Source organism: Conger conger, chromosome 13, assembly GCF_963514075.1.
Source record: "Conger conger chromosome 13, fConCon1.1, whole genome shotgun sequence".
Lineage (NCBI taxonomy): Eukaryota > Metazoa > Chordata > Actinopteri > Anguilliformes > Congridae > Conger > Conger conger.
This window is the reverse complement of record NC_083772.1, coordinates 15354978-15375557: the sequence shown is the minus strand read 5'-3', so window position 1 is coordinate 15375557 and position 20580 is coordinate 15354978. Positions and strand designations below refer to the sequence as shown.

The 20580-nt window shown below is 40.9% G+C and overlaps 1 protein-coding gene across 7 annotated transcripts; it reads right to left on the bottom strand.

Annotated features, from left to right (window-relative positions):
* Nucleotides 1-334: 334 nt before the first annotated feature.
* il15l (interleukin 15, like) lies at nucleotides 335-15328 on the bottom strand. Of its 7 annotated transcripts, none has more exons than XM_061218019.1 (5): nucleotides 15199-15328; nucleotides 11493-11675; nucleotides 10692-10739; nucleotides 4544-4660; nucleotides 335-1301 (listed from the first exon to the last, which is right to left on the bottom strand). In XM_061218019.1, the coding sequence occupies exons 2-5, from the start codon at nucleotides 11658-11660 to the stop codon at nucleotides 1179-1181; spliced, it is 456 nt and encodes a 151-aa protein (XP_061074003.1). In that variant the 5' UTR covers nucleotides 11661-11675; nucleotides 15199-15328; the 3' UTR covers nucleotides 335-1178. The 7 variants fall into 7 exon arrangements, with proteins under 7 accessions (XP_061074003.1, XP_061074002.1, XP_061073998.1 ...); XM_061218018.1 differs by having other exon boundaries at nucleotides 11493-11708; nucleotides 15199-15315; XM_061218014.1 differs by lacking the exon at nucleotides 15199-15328 and adding an exon at nucleotides 14428-14560.
* Nucleotides 15329-20580: the final 5252 nt, after the last annotated feature.

Here is a 20580-nt window from a genome sequence, read left to right as displayed (position 1 = left end):
TTACAGTCTGAATGTACTCGTGATTTCTTCCCATTCTAACTAGATATTCCGTCAATTTTATTTTATGAATAATCACGAGGGGAGAGGTATCCCTTGTGTTTTTGAATAAATTGAGTGCTAACCCATGACAAACATAAACGACATCTCTAAAGGTGCTTCCATAAAGTCTACTGTAAATTACAGGAATGGAGAGTATGTTGTCAAGATGCCTCATCTTGTTTATCCAAATCCATGCTTGCTAGTTCTGAATTTGAGTAATTAAAGTGTTTTTCTGAATGAAAGACACCAGCTTGTTAATGCAAACATTTAATCAGCCAATCATGTGGCAGCAGCATAAAAGCATGCAGACATGATCAAGAGGTTCAGCTGTTTTTCAGACCAAATTTCAGAATGGAGAAGAAATGTGAGCTAACTGACATTGACTGTGGAATGAGTGTTGGTGTGAGACAGAGTGGTTTGGGTGTCTAAGAAACTGCTGATCTTCTGGGATTTTCACGCACAGCAGTCTCTAGTTTGCAGAGAATGGTGGGAAAAACAAAAAACATCCAGTGAGCAGCAGCTCTGCGGGCAGAACAGCATTGATGACAGAGGCCAGAGGAGAAGGGCCGGTCTTTTCAAAGCTGACAGGAAGGTGACAGGAATGCAAATAACCACACATTACAACAGTGGTATGCAGAAGAGCATCTCTGAACACACAGCGCATCAAACATCTAAGTGCATAGGCTACAGCAACAGAGGACCAATAAGTCAAAAATAGTAAGTCTAATAAATACCTCATAAAGTGCTCAGTGAGTGTATATACATGTATAACCTTCCACTCTTCATCCAGAGAGTGAAATATTTAATTTCCACAATTCTTTTTTTTATCACAATGTTTTTCTTGGGGAAAAACAAACTTGAGTGTCATCTTAATATGTAGGTCAAACTGTTTTATTTGGCTTTGGACAAACAGTCCCAATGAGCAGTGATATTGAAAAACCACTCAGTCAATAGTTGTTCAAACTACAAATCTTTAGTTTAAAATAAAACAGATTAATCTGGGGAATCTGTGTGCTCCGTGCGAGAAGCTTCAAGAGACCGGAGTATTCCAAAGTAACAGTAGGAAATGTATTGCATGAAGGCTAGGACATCTGTCATCAGCCGGGGAGCGTATGCAAGCGCTTCCCTTTCCACGGCCATCATGGCTGCCGTCCACAGCCATATGCATTGATCTGCTGCAGGATGCTTCTCAGTGTGCTCAGAAACGTCTCTGCACGCTCCAAGTTGTTGGCCTCACACTGCCGACAGCGTCCGCTATCCTTCTGCAAGAACAGACACAACTCAGCTGAGTAAAAACCATACTGGATCACAGCCACTGACCCCAATGACAACTGGAGCAAAAGCTTCCATACTTAATTTTGCTGCTGAATACATTAGGTTTTTCCTTAGGCGTTCCCAAACTGGGATCTGGGCATATCTGTGAGAAGTGCAGGTAGAACAACAGGAAACGTGTGAGAGCTTCCCAAAACAATGGAATGTTTGGATTTTGTTGGATGTTTGGCTCCAACAAAATCCAAACATTCCATTGTTTTGGGAAGCTCTCACACATGTTTCCTGCTGTTCTACCTGCACTTCTGTATCTGTGTACTCATAATAACCACATTGGAAACTGAACTTTATTGGACGAGTCACAAGACACGGGTTGATGTTTCTTTTTAGTTAATAAAATTATTTGGATTGCCTGAGTAACAAGATTGGCCATTCAGGTTCAGGTTAAACTGTTCACATTGAAAGGTTAACATGTTGTCCATATCATTTTACTTAGCGGCCTACTGTATATATACATTACATTACATTATTGGAATTTGGCAGACGCTCTTATCCAGAGCGACGTACAACAAAGTGCATACCCATAACCAGGGATAAGTTCGCTGAAAGACCCTAGAGGGAAATATACAGTGGGATCCAGAATTAACAGCACCCTTAATAATTTTTATTTATTTATTTAAAGCTGCATATAATAAACACCACTCTAACTGTATATATTATTTATCAGGAACACCTGTACACCTACTTATTTATGCGATTATCTAATCAGCCAATCGTGTGGCAGCAATGCAATGCATAAAATCATGCAGGTATGGGTCAGGAGCTTCAGTTATCAGTTATCATCAACCATCAGAATGGGGAAAAAATGTGACTTTGACTGTGGAATGATTGTTGGTGCCAGACATCTCAGAGTATCTCAGAAACTGCTGATCTCCTGGGATTTTCACACACAACAGTCTCTAGTGCATGCAGAGAATGGTGCAAAAAACAAAAAACATCCCGTGAGCAGCAGGCAGAAACACCATGTTAATGAGAGAGGTCAGAGGAAAAGGGCCAGACTGGTAAAAGCTGACAGGAAGGTGACAGTAACGCAAATAACCATACGTTATGTGGTGTGCAGTGGTATGCAGAAGAGCATCTCTGTATACAAAACACGTCAAACCTCTAAGTGGATACCCTACAGCAGTAAAAGACTTAACCCCAGATGGACTAAGGCGTACTATAGAAAACACATAGAAAGGCTTGGGAATGACAATACATTTCAACGGTCATGAAAAATGGTCAGATGATCAAATACAACGCTGGTCTGTTTAGGCAAGGCAAGTTTATTTGTATAGCACATTTCATACACGGAGGCAATTCAATGTGCTTTACATAAGAATAGTCAAAAAGCAACATAAAAGCATAAAATAGTTAAGAGTACAGAGATACAGACATAATTTAAAGAATTCAGTTAAGATAGAGTGCAGTAAACCTTTTGTAATCATGCCTTAAACAAAGGCACCAAAAGTACAAACACATTTTCTGCTTTTCACTTTGTTTGCAGTTCTGCAACACACTTCTTGCGAAACACTACACACTGCTTCTTACATTAGACACTTTGTCCATGAATGAAATCTCTTGCAATCATTGGGAAAACACACCTGAACTTGGCAACACCCCTACACATATGAAAACGTATAAACTAATTGAACACCAATCAGTCTGAGCCTTAGCACTACAAATAGACCTCAGGTAAGCTCACCTCTTTTGTGAGAACAAACATGGAGGCAGTGAGAGCAAGAGGTAGAGGAAGAGATAGAGGAAGAGAGAAAGGAGTAGGAGGAGGACAAAGACAAGAACAGAGAAGGGGACCCGGAAATAGACGGAGACATATTTCCGACGATATTAGTGCTACTTTGGTGGACCATGTCATAAATCATGATGAGGGAGGCTGGGCAGAGAGTCCAGCGCAACCTGAGTCGCTACATGGTAGCATCCACAATACAGACATTTAGACTGGAGAACAGGTATGTCTTCAACTTTCTACACTAGACTGTACCTATGTAATTGTTGCATATCATTCTGTATCACAGTACAATACAATATAGTCCTACAATATTAGGTCTGTGATCCTCAGTGAACAAAAAAGAAATAGTGCTGTAGGGTAAATGTAATAGTTTTGATGTTACTGTGTTATGACCTCCTGAGGGTGGAAGGCAACATCTGTTCACCCATGAACAGGAACTGGTCATTGTCAATACAGTTTTGGCAAACAACACCATCCACCTACATCAACTACGAGAGCACATCATCGCAGATCACACATTCCATAATATGAACCGTGTTAGCATATCGAAAACACACTGCCGCATCTTGCGATGAAGCAATGTTCTTGTTTGAGAAGAACAGTGTTACAGTCAGAGACATTCGCTATGACTATGTGCAAGTAAGTGTCACTGCACTATACTCTCATACAGTAATAGCATTAGATTGTCTCATATCGGCACTGCATAGATACATTCAGACAAATGTATATTACAACATATTGTATTGATTACTGGAATATAATTCTACTTCTGTGTATTTTTGTTGTTGTAAAAACCTGCAATAGGCAAAAATAGGCTGTATATATTTTTCTCTGAAGCATTTCTATTTGTGTTCATTGCTATATGAGTAGATGTACTGTCCTGAAACAATCTTTCACAGAAGCCTGTATGAGAAAATGTAAAAGGTATACAAAGTACTAAAGCCACCAGTGTTTTGTATAAAGTACATCTTTGTGTTGTTGCTGCTTTGAAAGAGTAATTCAAATGGTGCATGTGTGTATAATTTTGTTGCAAAAGTGCCATTTTGAAAAATTCTTTGTCTCTCTCCCAGCAGGCAGACAGCCTTTCACCTGTGTGTCTCTGCTTCACCCAGAAGGGGGTAGCTAGCACATTCCAGTCTTACAGAACAGTGAAGACAAAATACTGATGCCCCCTTCTGGGGCAGTATACTGAAAACTGTATTTAAGTCATACTGTGTGTGTGTATGTGCAAATTGAAGACTATCAGAAAGCTGTTAGGCCTTACACTCTCTTATTCTGTTTGATCAAATAAATGAGAAAGTTAAACTCAAGAATAGCTATTGTTGATTTTACTGGGATCTGTTTCATCAGTGTGTAAGCAATCATCAAAAACTGTAAACTGGTGCACAGTTTGGTTATAAAAGTATAACAGGTCTTGTGGAGGCCTAGTTTTTCAGAGATGCTCACCCTTGTGTTAATGGACATCAGTCTTCTGGTTAGGAGTGTTTCACGCAATGCAGGACTGTGATACACAAGCACTTTCACTTCATCTGCAAAGCATGCCAGCGTGGATGTGGGACATATCTGTTCAGGAAAAGAGCACCAAATGAAGACCAAAGGCATGCCTTTGTACTCAAATTATTGTACTTCCTGGATTTTAGCCAAAAGGCGTGTCTACATTACTGTCAGGTTCTGTGTTTTCATTTATCTAGTTTTGCTTAGCTTTTCCGTTTATTGTTACCCTGTGTAAACCCTTTTGTTTCTGTCTTTCGTTGCCAGATTGTTATGTGCCCGACCATCCTCCCCAGCGATTATTTCTGATAGATTTTTGTTATGATTTGTTTTGTCTTAGACTTCCGCCTCTTGCTTTATCCTTCTGCTTTGTTTTGATCCATAGTTTAGTGACTTTCGTTTCTGGATTCTGTTTTTGTTTGGCTTGCCTGTTTGTTATCGATCCTTTGCCTGTGACTTCGACTTCATTTTGGATCATCCCTGTGTGGGGTCCTTGCAAATATAGAAACACAGATTCACAATATCAGTTAAGACTAAACTAAACACTGGCTATGCCTGAATGTTTGTTGTCTTACTGAGCCCATACACATTGCTGGATCCAAGAGCCACGATGGTGGTGTGAATGATGTCCTGGAGAGGTAAACAAAGCTGGGGTGTTCTGGTCCGTTTGGATCTGAAAAATGTCCGATGGTCCGTTTTCCGTGTGTTAAAGTTTGTTGCTCTTGTTCGTTAGTGAATTGATGTAGCAGTAGACCCGTTTCCACTCACTATAGGCCACTAAGTTACCGCGAGGTAAACTAGGTGTGTCCGTAGGTCTGGTGGTGCACTGTGCAGAATTCAGCCTCTGTCCGAGTCTCGGAGCAGATGAGGTGAAGAGAATGGCCAAAAAGAGAAATGTGTCGGAAGAAAGAAGAGTTTCTTAAGAGTGTGCCTTGCTTTTATACGGGGAAAGTTTATTGCTCCTGCCGTTTTGGGATTGGCTGAACCAAACTAGACGTCATGCGGGGTGGATGTCGCTGAATTGTCCTGTGGGATTGCGGGAAATGTGGTCCCTACACCTGTTATCTCTGTTTGCTGGTATACTGAACCTCTGGACACTTGCTAACCCTTCTATTGTGTTAGGGTCGTTATTTATTGCATATCTTGTTTTTTTCATTGGAACAAGGCTTCATGATATCCTCAAAAATAGCTATATAAACACAACAAAACTAATTGTCATCATTTTAGTAAATTCTGAAGGTCTCTTACAAGAAAATTTACATCTGTGGTGTTATGGGTCAAATATGACCCGGCAGAGAATATTGGCTGTTGATGGTATGGCATGCATCATTGAAAAGTTGTGGGTAGCTCTGTGGATAAAATTTGGGTCAAACAAGATTCATCTTTGACTCTAGACACCCCACCCCTCCCCGCACGGTGGCATCCCTCCCCCACGTGAATTAACCTTTCTCACAGAATTTGGACACTGTGGACTCTCTTTCTCTTTCTCTTTTGTAGGAAAAATTAACAGAACAAGATGTTCTTCCCCTGTTTTATGACAATCGATCACAAGTCAAAATCAGGCTAAAACATCAAACCGTTGGGTGTCTCGGTGGCGTAGCCTGTAGAGCACTGACTGCATGCTCATTGCGAGCCGCGACGTTGGCGGTTCGAATCCGACCATCCGACATTTGTTGCATGTCTTCCCCTCTCTCTCGCTCCCATTCTTCCTGTCTCTCTGTACTATATACTGTCCAATAAAGCTGAAAAAGGCCTAAAAAATATCTTTAAAATAAAAAATTAATAAATAAAATTTTAAAAATCAAACCGTTAGAGTTGAGCAAGCTGGTTCCTCCAAAAGTATACCAATGTGTATGCGGCCTATAATCAATATATATCACATGTATGCTGCCAATTACTCATGTAATCAATATGCAAGCCAATGAACCTATATCATTAATTGCAGATGAGCTTAAGGAAACGCAAGAAACCACAATGTCAACTGTAGAATATGTAATCCAATGAACCTATGTCATTTATTACAGATGAGTTTATGGAAACGCAAGAAACCACCATTAATCAAATGTTAAAGTAAATGATAAAGGGTTGGCATTTATATACCGCCTTTATCCAAAGCACTGTACAATTGATGCTTCTCATTCACCCATTCATACACACACACACACACACCAACGGCGATTGGCTGCCATGCAAGGCACTGACCAGCTCGTCAAGATCATTTAGGGGTTAGGTGTCTTGCTCAAGAACACTTCAACACAGCCCGGGCGGGGAATCGAACCAGCAACCCTCTGACTGCCAGACGACTGCTCTTACTGCCTGAGCCATGTCGCCCCCCAAAGTATGATTGAGTATGCCTATATATTTTCAAACTGATTAACTCTTAATTTGTGCTAGAAGTATAGTGACCCATATGTAACCTGAATTGAATAAAATAATGTGTATGCTTAAAAGGAAACTTGGAAAGTACAGAATAACACCATGTTTTGCATGATTCATCTTTTATGATTCCTCTTTGTTAAAAAACAGCTTGCAGGGCTTACATTGTGGGGGTGGGCTAGCTTTGTCAAGGACAGTTTGCAGAACAGCTGTATGCCTGTACAATGTGATAAGAACATTTATTTTAAGAATAGCTTATGATACAAAATGTCATTTATGTTTTGGACAAGAGAACATTTAAGAATAGTTTACAAAACAAACGTCATGTTTAAAGAAAACATTTATTTTTAGAGAATAGCATACAAAGCGAAATTATAATTTGGGCGATTGCCACAATGATGTTGGCACCCAAGAGTGCTGAAATCGTGTCAGAGATCAGCTGGTATTTTTTAGGAGGAGTTATGTTGAAAGAAGTGTCTTTTCTCTCGTGAAGTTGTTTTTCGACAAATTAGAGACACGACACTTTCTCTTTCTCTTTCTCTTTCTCTCTCTCTCTCTGTCTCTCTCTCTCTCACACACACACACACACACACACACACACAGAGATAAATGATTTATTTATGTCCACATAAATACAAGTATGCAAAGGACATAAATACTCTCAATGCAATCAGATACTCTGAGTCAGTTACAGTACATAGGCAATTGGCAACCACATTATGCATACAACCTCTCTCTCTATCTCCCTATCTCTCTTTTCTCTATCTATACATCTCCCACACACACTCAAAAAGGATACCCATTGCTCTGTCATCACAACTCCTCGCCTTCATAATATTATGTCTACATACACAGGACATTTTTTCTCTCACAGACAAGCACAGTGTCATCTTGTGGGGGCCTGGCATGAACAACATTGCACAGATTTCTTGCAACACTGGTATCTATAAATAAGACTTGTTTGAGTTCTTGTCAGTTTCATTCTGCAGCAGCATCTGTCTACTTCAACCAGAGCAAGAAATTCACTGTCTATGAGGCTACTGATCATATCTTTGATCACGAAAGTAATATGGAGGAGAGAGAGCATGTTGAAATTGAGGATGATGTTGAGTATGAGACAGAAGCTCAACAGGAGGTCTTCATGTCAAAAAATGCCAATATATCATGGTACTCGATCCCTTATGAAACCCAAGGGGAGGGCTCTGGTGAATCCCCACATTGAAAAAGGACAGCAGCTTCCCCAAACCCCTGCCTCTGCCAATTTTGTGAGAGAGCTTCACTACACCCACACCAGCAACCCGCACAAGGAATCTGCCAGGGGGAACAAGAGAAAGAGGTGACAGTCCTGCCCTGTGTCTGCCCTGTCCTGTGATGCATGTGAACACACACACACACACACACACACACACACACACAAACCATCTTGTTCTTGTTCAATGTTCAATTTAAATGTGTTATTTCGAAGACACACACACACACAAACCATCTTGTTCCTGTTCAATGTAAAATTTGAATATTGACCTTTTGATCTTTTTCCTCACATAGATCTATAGGGGTCAATTTTGACCCATACCACCACAGATGTCACTATGGTTAATAATATGAAGTTCTAAAAACCCACAAGCAATTTATTATAGAAGGTGTGTTCTATTAGTCTATTATAGTCAGATAACATTGTCTTCACTATAGGAAATATAATGAGTGAATTTAAACCTTTTTTTTTTTTAACTGAAAAGAAGTGCTATATTTTAAAATAATGGTCTTGGGACCATAAAAATAACATTTAAAGCAGTGATTGTATGATTATGAATGCATAATAAGTTAGTTATGAGGTAAAAAGCAATATTGGATTATAATCATTGTTTTTTGAGTGTTTTGGACTGAGATAAATCATGGGTCAAATTTGACACGCTAACAAAAAAGGTGTGGGCAACTTTCTAACACATTAGGAAGGTTAACAAACTGCCTATTCCCTGCTGATTCTGTTTGCTGGCTATCAACCCTCACCTGTATACTCTGCTACCAAGTCAATAAAAACTCTGAACTCACTTCTGGGGTCTTGCTACTGGGTCCTATTGTTCTGAAGCCTGACTGAATTCCTGAGCAAGGAAACACATACAAAACTTGATCAAGGCTGCAGAAGAACTGTGGCAAGTTCTCCAACATACTTTGATCAACCTCCCTGCTGATTGTCTTAGCCAATGCTGTCCTGCAGTTCTATATCTCAGAAAAGTGATGCAGTTTTAATACCGAAGGGTGGTCACAAAAAATATTGATTTGATTCAGTTTTTAACTATTCTGCCAAATTACTAAAATGTAATGTCAAATGTATAGTACGTTTATTTAGGACCTTTCACTGAATTATTTTTGAAAGAATCTTATCTGTACAGAATGTTACACAGGTGCCTAAGACTTTTGCACAGTACTGTTTGTTGTTTTATGTTATGTTGTTATGTTTTATGTTATGTTACGTTGTTATGAATGTGCACAGTGTCATGTTCCAGAGTTCTGTCTGTTAGTTTACGATTATTTATTACATTTACATTTACATTTTTTTGGTCATTTGGCAGGCGCTTTTAATCCAAAGCGATTTACAAGTGCATATTATCGTTATTCTTGTAATGTATTATTTTTCATATTCATGTCTGGTGTTCTGGTGTTTACATTCATTAGTCTTTGCACTCGTCTTCCCCTGTAATGTCTGAGTCTGAATGTTTATGAGTCACTCCCCTGTCTGCGTGCTCCACTATTCGGGTGTTTTACGAAAGTTCCGGGGTTCAACCTTCCTTCCGATCTTGCATTCCTTACTTCCAGCTTCTTTCGCTAGTTAATGTTGTAAAGCACTATTCTTACTAACAACTACTAATTTAGATATTGTACAGTACTAATCATATTAATACACTTACTCTCTGTCAAACTAACAAACTAACAGTCACTTAATTTGCCCTTGCCCTTGCGGCATTCCGTCCGGTTGGTTTTTGGTTTTCTGTTTTTCTTGTTTTTGAACCCTGCCTGCTTTTTGGACTCTTCTTTTTGGATCAGCTTTTATACCTTTGCCTGTGTGGACTGACCCCCTGGTTTTTGATCTTGGCCTGTTTTTGATTACGCTCTGTCTGCCCCTTCATCTGCCATTAAACCTGCCATTTTTCCACACCCCTGTGTCAGCTTCTGGTTCCTCTGTCCCCCCCACCGTGACACACAGAAAATTTCTTCGCAATCCAGCATTACATATATGTTTGGCCTGATGGTGGCATTACAGGAAAGGTCACCAAAATCAATGAATCGTGAATGAAACAAATTTCATGGCAGTCCAGGCATTACTTTTCAAGATGTCTGTCACAGGAAAATAGGTGGACGGACAGGCAGATGTCATTACATAACCTCCTTGATAGCGGTAAATATGGTCGATTGGACAGTAAAACTCCTTGCATACCCTCAAAAACAGCTATTTGTTTTGGGACCAGCAAGCCCTGGTTCAAATACCTCAATGACTAGTTACAGTCTCAAGACTCAAGGCTCAGACTGATTAGTGGTTACTTAGTATATAAGTGGTTTCTGTGTGTGTGTGTGTGTGTGTGTGTGTGTGTGTGTGTGTGTGTGTGTGTGTGTGTGTGTGTGTGTGTGTGTGTGTGTTGGTGTTGCCAACACACTAAAATCGAATGCTTTTGATGCAAATACGCATGGATCCCTGGGAGATAGAGCCCATTTGTCAATGCTGCTCACATACCTTATAATCAGTTTCATTTGGTGTATATAGTCTTTCTTCAATGGAGCTCTGTTAAGGGAGAATGTAGTCATGCCACAATAGTTAGATAACAGATGTCTTGCCACATTGCAGGCTGCTAGAACAAAAAGCAAAAAAAAATAAGGAGACCCTTGTTTTGGTTCTGACAAGCTCTGACTCAAAGTTATTGAAATACCTGAAATGTTAGTCAGATTACCCTGGATTCACCAATTAAAATATAACCTATGGCTAAATTCTTCTGACATCTCCTCCTGATTGATTTGCACCTGGGCTGCACTCTATAAAGCATTCCAGTTTTTGGTTTGGGTCTGCCTCTCACTCAGTGTGGGGTGCTGCACGATATACATGTTCTTTTGGCTGTACTCCAGCACATTATATTTGAAATTTGAGACTGTCACCTCTAATTTGAGGCTATACATTGGGTGTGTCCATATTGGGTTGTCCATATAGGAATTACGGTAATTGGACAGGTAGCTTCTCAGCTGTCCAATTACTTTTTGTCCCCTAAATTGGTGGGACTGTGTACAAAACGGGATGTAATTCTTACTCAGATCACCCAATATGGATGTAAATACCCTCAAATTAAAGGTGATAGTCTGCAAATTAACCTCATATGGTCGTTTCATTTCAAATGCAATGTGCTGGACATTAGCCAGAGTCTTTTCTTAAACTGTACAGATGTCTTCCAAAGTGCGCCTTCTTGATTACTATTTTCACGCATGGGATAACCAAGTAAATCTCCAAGAAATGACACCAATATGAATTGATGACAGCCTCTCTTACCATCACAACAGTATCTTTCAGAATGGCCTCCACCAATTCAAAGAGTTCAGGGCTACACGGCAGCAGGCTCTTTGCACACACTGTTGGCATGATGACCAGGTGCAGCAGAATCATTGCAGTAGTGGACGGACAGCAGCTGGAAATGTCTGTCCTTAGCCTCTTTGACATGGCAGAGGGGTCTACCTGACAAAGACCATAGAACAGACAGAGGTGGGGCTACAGTTACAGAGAAAGAGAGAGAGAGAGAGAGAGAGAGAGAGAGAGACCTGAAAAACAACAGCTAGCTAAATAATAGGCTACAATATAGCCCAGAGAAACAAGAAATTAAAGGCGGCATTAAGCGCAAAAGTTGGGTTAAGGTCTCGCCTGTAGTGTCAGCTGCAGAAAAAAAATCCCCAAAAATCCTCGCACTGAGTAGATGGCAGAACACTCCATGAACCGAACTGCAAGGGCGACTTGGTCAACGTTACTAATATCAGCCGTCTCATCAGCCAATATGGAAAATCACTTGGCATCCCTGCATTTGGGGAGAACTTTGTCTTGAATCGGTTTTCCACATATCTCAATCAGCTCGTTCTGAATTTCCATCCATCCATCCATTATCTTAACCCGCTTATCCTGAACAGGGTCGCAGGGGGGCTGGAGCCTATCCCAGCATACATTGGGCAAAAGGCAGGAATACACCCTGGACAGGTCGCCAGTCCATCACAGGGCACACACACCATTCACTCACACACTCATACCTACAGGCAATTTAGACTCTCCAATCAGCCTAACCTGCATGTCTTTGGACTGTGGGAGGAAACCCAGGAATACCCGGAGGAAACCCACGCAGACACGGGGAGAACATGCAAACTCCGCACAGAGAGGCCCCGGCCGACGGGGGATTTGAACCCAGGACCTCCTTGCTGTGAGGCGGCAGTGCTACCCACGGCACCATAACTCATCTCCCTCAGCACGTTAGTTCAGAAGTGCCTGAGAATTACTACACTCATCCGTGTGGCCCCGAACGGGTATGTTTTGCTGTCCGCAAACGGAAATTAGATCGATTACTGCTTTGACTCCATATTTATTGCGCTCTATTGCTTGTTGGCGTGAGCGATCTAACTTGGAATAGATAGATGGCTATTTCCCAAGGCAACGTTAAGAAATTCAGCTGTGCGCTCGTGTGAGCTGGGAGGCTCGTGTAGTTCGGCACGTGCATTGTTCAAGCAGCTACTCAGTACGAGAGGATTTTTTATCTATAGCTGACACTACAGGCGAGACCTTAACCCAACGTTTCGTTTGCTCATTTCTAGACTACTTATTTGCTTGCTAGCACACAAGATACCGGTAAGCTAAATCCAACATTGCCAACGTCACGATTAAGCGGCAGAAATGTTGATCCTGCAATAGCCTAAAACGTTAATCCACCAAATGTATTTGCGTCAAACGGCTCGAGTGTTCGTTGGCTTAGGGTAACGTTAGAGAGTTAAAAAATGCATCTCAAGCACATTATTCAATAAAAAAGAATCCAAAGACAGGATTTTCTATTGTCACAATTTCATGTAAATATATGTTTAATATAAAAATAAAAAAACCCGAACAGAATCATTTTTAAAAATGTACGTACAGGATTACGGCTGCCGGCGCCACTGCCTTTCATAAGAGTACAATGGCCACCCGAGAATCAAATTATTAAATCCCAGGCCATTCTCTGAGATTCTTTGCCAAGCTTTACCCTCAAAGTGTGAGGAATTTGCCAAAAAAATTATAAAGTAACGATTAGAGCTGGTATTGTTAGAAACACTGGTAATTTAGATGATCTGCCCTGTAACAAGCCAGCCACGATTAGAAACGTCCAACATGTCATTTTGAGCCTTTTTAAAAATGTTTTTAAGTGTCTCCACAACTGCTCTTAACTGCTCTTAAGATAGTCAACACATCTCTGGTGACTGGACATTATGCCAAGGCTTTTGAAACTGCAGTTGTGAAACAAAAAATTTAGATTCTAGTGTCCTAAGCAACTACAGACCTACAGTTGTGTTCATGAAAAAAACATTACAACATCAGTAACCTGACGACCCACTGTTATCAGTAGTAGTGATATTATTGCACAGACTAAAATAAAACTTGGCTTGGCTTTTGAAACTATTAGATGCCTTGCAAATGCCAACGCAATAACAGAACAATTTACATTAAAATATATGGGAAGGCAGTAAGAAAATGACGTTGGTAATTCTATCATTGTATTATTAATGTCAAGTATAAATCCTGCTGGTAAGAATTTGACAGTTTCGTCACTGCACATCTAGCCATCTTGCAACCCATGCATTTAATTAAGATAGGCCAATAAGGTTATGCAAGTGTGAGCGAATGTCACATTTTAGAACTGAATATAGCCATGCATTTCTTAACATTACATTGATGGCATTTGGCAGACGCTCTTATCCAGAGCGACGTACAGTTGATGAGACTAAGCAGGAGACAATCCTCCCCTGGAGCAATGTAGGGTTAAGGGCCATGCGGATATTATTGTAGCTACACCGGGGAACGAACCACCGACCTTGCCTACACTAGCATAGGGGGTTATCTCCAAGTGTTGTGTCTTGTTTGGCTTGTGTGTAGAGTTTTGACACAATTCCGCAAGGTATAATTTACGAACGACATAGCGTTAAGAAGGCTTCCGGAAACGCAGTTCTGATGCTTCTGTTAGTATTCAATTTTAGTGTGTAAGCAATCTGAATTATTGTATTAACTGTATTATTATTAAGGTATAACTTAGGAACGACGTAGCGTAAGGAACGCATTCCTGGGCCATTCTGACTTTCCTTTTGTTAAATGTTGGAAATTATTTTTGTTTTAAATCAAACAGTAGCTAACAGAACTTAAAGCAATTGCCAAGTGATAACAAAAATAAAACGATTCTGAAAGTAAAAGCCATAAAATAACTGACCTTAAATCCTTGTAAAAATGTATTTATGTTGTAAAAATGGTGTTCCCGTAATATTCCGCAGCCTAGAACCATAGAACTGTTAGTGAAAGTTTGAGGTCCATTGTGCAACTAGCTTACTGTGACGAGCTTGAACCACAACTGAGTCAATACTGCACTATTACCCTTTTTATTATTACACTTGGGTATATAAATTATTTTTAATTGGTGCTCCCAGCCCCGTGGGTTACTTGGCACTCGACACATGAAATAACTCTGTTACCTTAGCCTATTAGATCACTGACTGCAGTACGGCGACACACCTCTTCTCGCCGTACCTCTCCACCCCTTCCCACCTTCCTTCTAATTGACTTTGTAAGCTATTTATTTTAGTTATCACAATTGTTAACAGGGTTGTGTTTGCTAAAACGGTTTTATTGCTACAAGTGTTATTGCGAAGCTAAGCGACAATACAGATTTCGTAGGACATGATCATATTCAGTTGAACTTTGACACAATTTATAACAAATGCTGAAATTAAATTAAATCCTAAAACGTTTCATTTAACCATATGAGACGACACGTAATTTACCGGTTTTTTTCTGATTACTTACACACTTGTTGCAGAATTTGGCTCATTGTGTCAAAACACAATGACACACAAGGCAAATAAAACACAACACTTAGAGCAGTGGTCGGCAACCCTGGTCCTGGAGAGCCGCAGGGTGTGCTGGCTTTCGTTGCTACTTGGCATTAATTGATCAATGAAAGCCGTTGATTACACAGTTAACTCACCTCACCTGGTTTCTTGGGTGCTTATTTTAAGGTGGAGACGAAAGCCAGCACACCCTGCGGCTCTCCAGGACCAGGGTTGCCGACCCCTGACTTAGAGATAAGCTCACTCTGTTAGGTTTCGTGTTTATCTATGTATCGTATTCTATGTCGTTAGCGTTTCCGTGTTTTTCTTACCCCTGTGCACACCGTAGCCACCACCACCGCGATCGGAGGAATCCGGAAGCAAGGCGGATTGCAATAAACCGTATCGTGAGTGTAGAATGGGTGACAGCTCTGAGGGTGGTGAAGAAGAAAATATGGAGTGGTATACTATGTCAGAACTGCTATAAGCAGGACCTTTATCGCGTAATGCACGTGAACCGGATCTAGCATTATGAATCAAGACCGTACCGGCGCATGAGAGTGTGCCATCCATGAGGTGAGGAATAAAACCTAAAACAGCTCCCAACCATTTGCGTGTATCTGGTGATTTATGTGCAAAAGGCAAGCCACAACAAGGTAGAACAGAAGATCAGTTCATGGTAGTCAAGGAGAAGGGGGCGCTGCTAAAAAAGTAAACAATAATCGAGCCAATACAGGACAGTTAGGAAAGGTGCAAGAGATGGAAAAGTAGTGGAAAGTTGTAATTGTGTTTGGGAGGGAGACAGGGCAGTTTCACCAAGTAAAAATGACTAAAGTAATTGAAAAAGAAATTGGAAAACTTTTAGACTTGCCAAATTCCTTAACAACCGAAAAATCCTTATCTCTGCTACAAATAAACTTTTTTGAATGCTGCATCAAAGCGCATACCCATGAATAGAATAACGGGGAAAGGGAAAGCAGTACCATGGTGGAATGAAGAATGCATTCAAGCTATTAGAGAACGAAATAAAGCATTACGAGTATTAAGGAGTAACTTGAATCAAGAAAACTTAATGGATTATGAAAAGAAAAAACCTCAGACTCGTAGAATGATCAAATCTAGTAAAAAGAATGCACAGAGGGAATACTGCTCTACTGTAGGCAGAGAAGTGAAATTAGGAGATGTATGGCAAATGTTAAAGAAAATGAATAGCAAAAGGAAATGTAGTAAAAATCCAGTGTTAGGGGATGGAGAAACAATAGCTGTAGCAGATACAGAAAAGGCTAATATATTGGGAAAGAGCTTTGCTAATATACACAGTGGGAATCACTTAGACGATCTGCATAAAAAGAGGAAAGAGATAGCCTATATATTTAGGGTGAAAAATGATAATATAGACACAAATCTTGATGCTGAGCTGACTATGAGTGAGTTAGAAATATTGACTAAGTTACGCTATGTTTCGTAAATTACCTGATCAAGTACTGAGAATAATGCTGAAACTGTTCAATAAGATATGGAGAGAAGGCACTCGTTTTACCTTTTAGCAAACCCGGTAAAAGCCTAAATAATGCTGGAAACGATAGACCTATTGCATTAACTTCGCATCTGTCCAAATGGATGGAAAAGATTTTGGTCCGAAGACTTAACTATTTTTGGCGGCACGTATGGTGCAGTGGGTAGCACTGCCGCCTCACAGCAAGGAGGTCCTGGGTTCGAATCCCTGTGGACCGGGGCCTCTCTGTGCGGAGTTTGCATGTTCTCCCCATGTCTGCGTGGGTTTCCTCCGGGTACTCCGGTTTTCCCACAGTCCAAAGACATGCAGGTTAGGCTGATTAGAGAGTCTAAATTGCCTGTAGCTATGAGTGTGTGAGTGAATGGTGTGTGTGCCCTGCGATGGACTGGCGACCTGTCCAGGGTGTATTCCTGCCTTTCGCCCAATGTATGCTGGGATAGGCTCCAGCCCCCCTGCGACCCTGTTCAGGATAAGCGGGTTAGGATAATGAATGACTTAACTATTTTTTTAGAAAAGAGAGGTTTAATTGCATCGCACTGGAATGTTTTCAGGAAAGGTAGGTCATCCATGGACGCACTTGTTAAAGTTAGCAATGAAATAGAAAAAGCATTTAAGATGAAATAATTGATAATTGATTTTCTTTGATATCGAAAGCGTACGATTCTATGTGGAGGGAAGGGCTACTAATTCAAATTAATAGAATGGGCATAAGTGGAATATTTTTCCACTGGGTACTAGATTTTCTATCAGAACGAAAGTTTAGAGTTAAGGTAGGACCAGAGTTATCCGATGAGTATGATATAGTTCATGGAATTCCACAATGAAGAGTCATTCCTCTGGTGTTATTTAACATTATGATCAATGGTATATTCATAAATGAATACAAAAGGATATCCATCCATCCATCCATCCATCCATCCATCCATCCATCCATCCATCCATCCATTATATTAACCCGCTTATCCTGAACAGGGTCGCAGGGGGGCTGGAGCCTATCCCAGCATACATTGGGAGAAAGGCAGGAATACACCCTGGACAGGTCGCCAGTCCATCGCAGGGCACACATACCATTCACTCACACCTACGGGCAATTTAGACTCTCCAATCAGCCTAACCTGCATGTCTTTGGACTGTGGGAGGAAACCGGAGTACCCGGAGGAAACCCACGCAAACACGGGGAGAACATGCAAACTCCACACAGAGAGGCCCCAGCCGACGGGGATTCAAACCCAGGACCTCCTTGCTGTGAGGCGGCAGTGCTACCCACTGCACCATCCGTGCCGCCCTTACGAAAGGATATGCTCATCATTATATGCAGATGACGGAACTATATGGAGAGACAACATAAGTGTGCTGAGAGATTAAGAAAGCTATTGTAAAGGTAGAGAAATGGTCATCCAATTGGGGTTTTAAGATCTCATCAAGAAGGCCTAAGTGTTGCTACATGTACTTGTGCAGTGTCTTCTTTTATATGGACAACCAATGGAAAAATAAATGAATTTAAATATTTGGGATTTTGGGTAGATGACAGATGTACATGGAAGACATATGTTGAAAAACTAGAAACTAAATGTAAAAAAGTAATACATTTAGTGAGGGATATATCTGGATATACATGGGGAGCAGATAAGCAGGCATTAATAGATATATATAGGGCTTTGATGAGATCAGCAATTGATTATGGGTGTTTTGTTTATGGGGCAGCAGCTTAATCGTACTTAGAATTAATAAAATGCAAAGCAAAGCCTTGAGGCTTAGCATTGGTGCAATGAGATCTTGGGGTGACTCTTGATAACTCTTGATAACTCTTGATAACTGCCTCTCCCTGGCTCCACAAGTATCCTCCACTGCCAGAACCTGCAGGTTCTTTCTGTATAATATACGCCGCATCCGTCATCTCCTGACGGAGAAAGCCACCCAGCTCCTAGTCCAGGCGCTCGTCATTTCCCGCCTGGATTACTGCAACTCCCTCCTAGCCGGTCTTCCAGCGTGCGCCATCAAGCCCCTCCAGCTGGTCCAGAATCCTGCAGCCCGCTTGATCACCAGTCAGCCCAGGTCGGCTCATGTCACCCCACTTCTCATTGGCCTCCACTGGCTTCCTATTGCCGCACGCATCCGATTCAAGGCCCTAGTGTTGGCATTTCAGGCTGCTAAGGGGACTGCCCCACATTACATACAATCCCTGATCACCCCCTACTCCCCAGCTAGACCACTCCGGTCTGCCAGCTCTGGTCGCCTTACGGTTCCCTCTCTACGGGCACCTGGCGGTCGAGCTGCACGTTCACGCCTGTTTTCCGTTCTGGTTCCTCAGTGGTGGAATGACTTGCCTACCACTGTCAGGACAGCAGAATCCCTCCCCCTATTTCGACGCAGACTCAAAACACACCTCTTCAAACTCTACCTTAGTCCTCCCTCCTGATTTACCCCACCCCCCCCTTCTGATACCCCTATCCCTGTCTAACCCCCCCCCCCCCCCCCCCCCCAAAAAAAAAAAAAAAAAAAAAAAAAATTGCACTTATGATGACGACTATATGTTTAGAACAGCAGTCCAGGTGTATTTTCCTAGTTCCTAGATTAAAAGCGTCTGCCAAATGACTAAAATGTAAATGTAAATGTAATGAGATCAACGCCATGTAATGCCGTGTTAGTAGAATCAGGGGAAATCCCACTAGAGCTCAGGCGAGACAAACTGACTCGAACATATTGGATTCGGCTTAGAGGATGTGGGGCTGAAAATACCAGTAAAAGTGTCCTAAATAAATGCTGGGAGTATAGATATAACGGAAATGGTTTTGGATGGACGATAAAAGATAAATCAGAAGAATATGACCTAGATTGAATAAATTTCAATTCCCCTACTCCAATAAGTAATGTTCCCCCATGGCTCTTCCCTAAGGCTAAAGTTGATTTTAGTATCCTGGAACTAAATAAAAATTGTGTGGAACATGAAATAGGATACTATGCAAACCAGCATAAAATAAACAAATATTTACTGACAGATCAACAGATCAAAATGACCATGTAGGAATAGGAGAATATATTTCACAATTTAAAATACACATAGGAAAGATAATTTCTGATAAATTATCAGTTTATACAGCTGAGATGATGGCAGTGATTGTTAGTCTCCAATGGGTAGAAGAAGTGTGACCAGGGTGGTGCTGTGTATCGATTCTGCAGCAGTTCTTTTTAGCCTACAGATGATGAACTCAGTTAGGGAAGACCTAATATATGAAATGTTTCAATGTTTATTTAGAACGCAGAGATTGGGAATAGAAATAATATTTTGTTGGGTACCTGCACATGTGGGATTAGAGGGTAATGAAATTGCAGACGGCAGGATGGCAAAAAGATCACTAAATATGACGCACATAATTAATATAGCATTTGGAATAGGGGAAGGTAAAGCAATAATTAAAAAGAAAATATTGGAACGCTGACAGAAAAAGTTGGATGAGGAGAATAAGGGTAGAATATACTATAGGGTACAAAAGTCCGTTAGAGCACAGGGTGTTAAAGGGTGAAGCAGAAGAGTGGAGGTATTTATATCCAGATTAAGATTTGACCACACTGGTTTAAATAAAGTTTTTCCCCACCAGATTGTTATGTGTCATATGTGTCCATAATTTCCAGCATTTTCTGATCGGATTCACTTACGACCTGTTTCGTCCCCAAATTCCACATTTAGATTTTTTGTGTCTAGGAAACGAGTCCAAATCTCCAATTTGTCAAAAAACATCTTGACGAGGGAAAAGATACCACAGCAGCAAGCTCTTCAGGAAAATCAGACTTTATTTAGCACAAGTGCATAAAGCCGGACCAGTTTTTTCATAAACATGGATTTTATACACCCATTTTATACACAGTTAAAACATCATTGTGGCCAATCACCCACACTGTTCTTATCTTAACTCCTCCTAAAACTTCAGCTGACTTGGCAGCGCTACCTTCTCGGTTCTGAAACCATGGTGGCGAATTGCCCTATTGATTTCCTGAAAAATAAAGGATCTTATTACATACATCT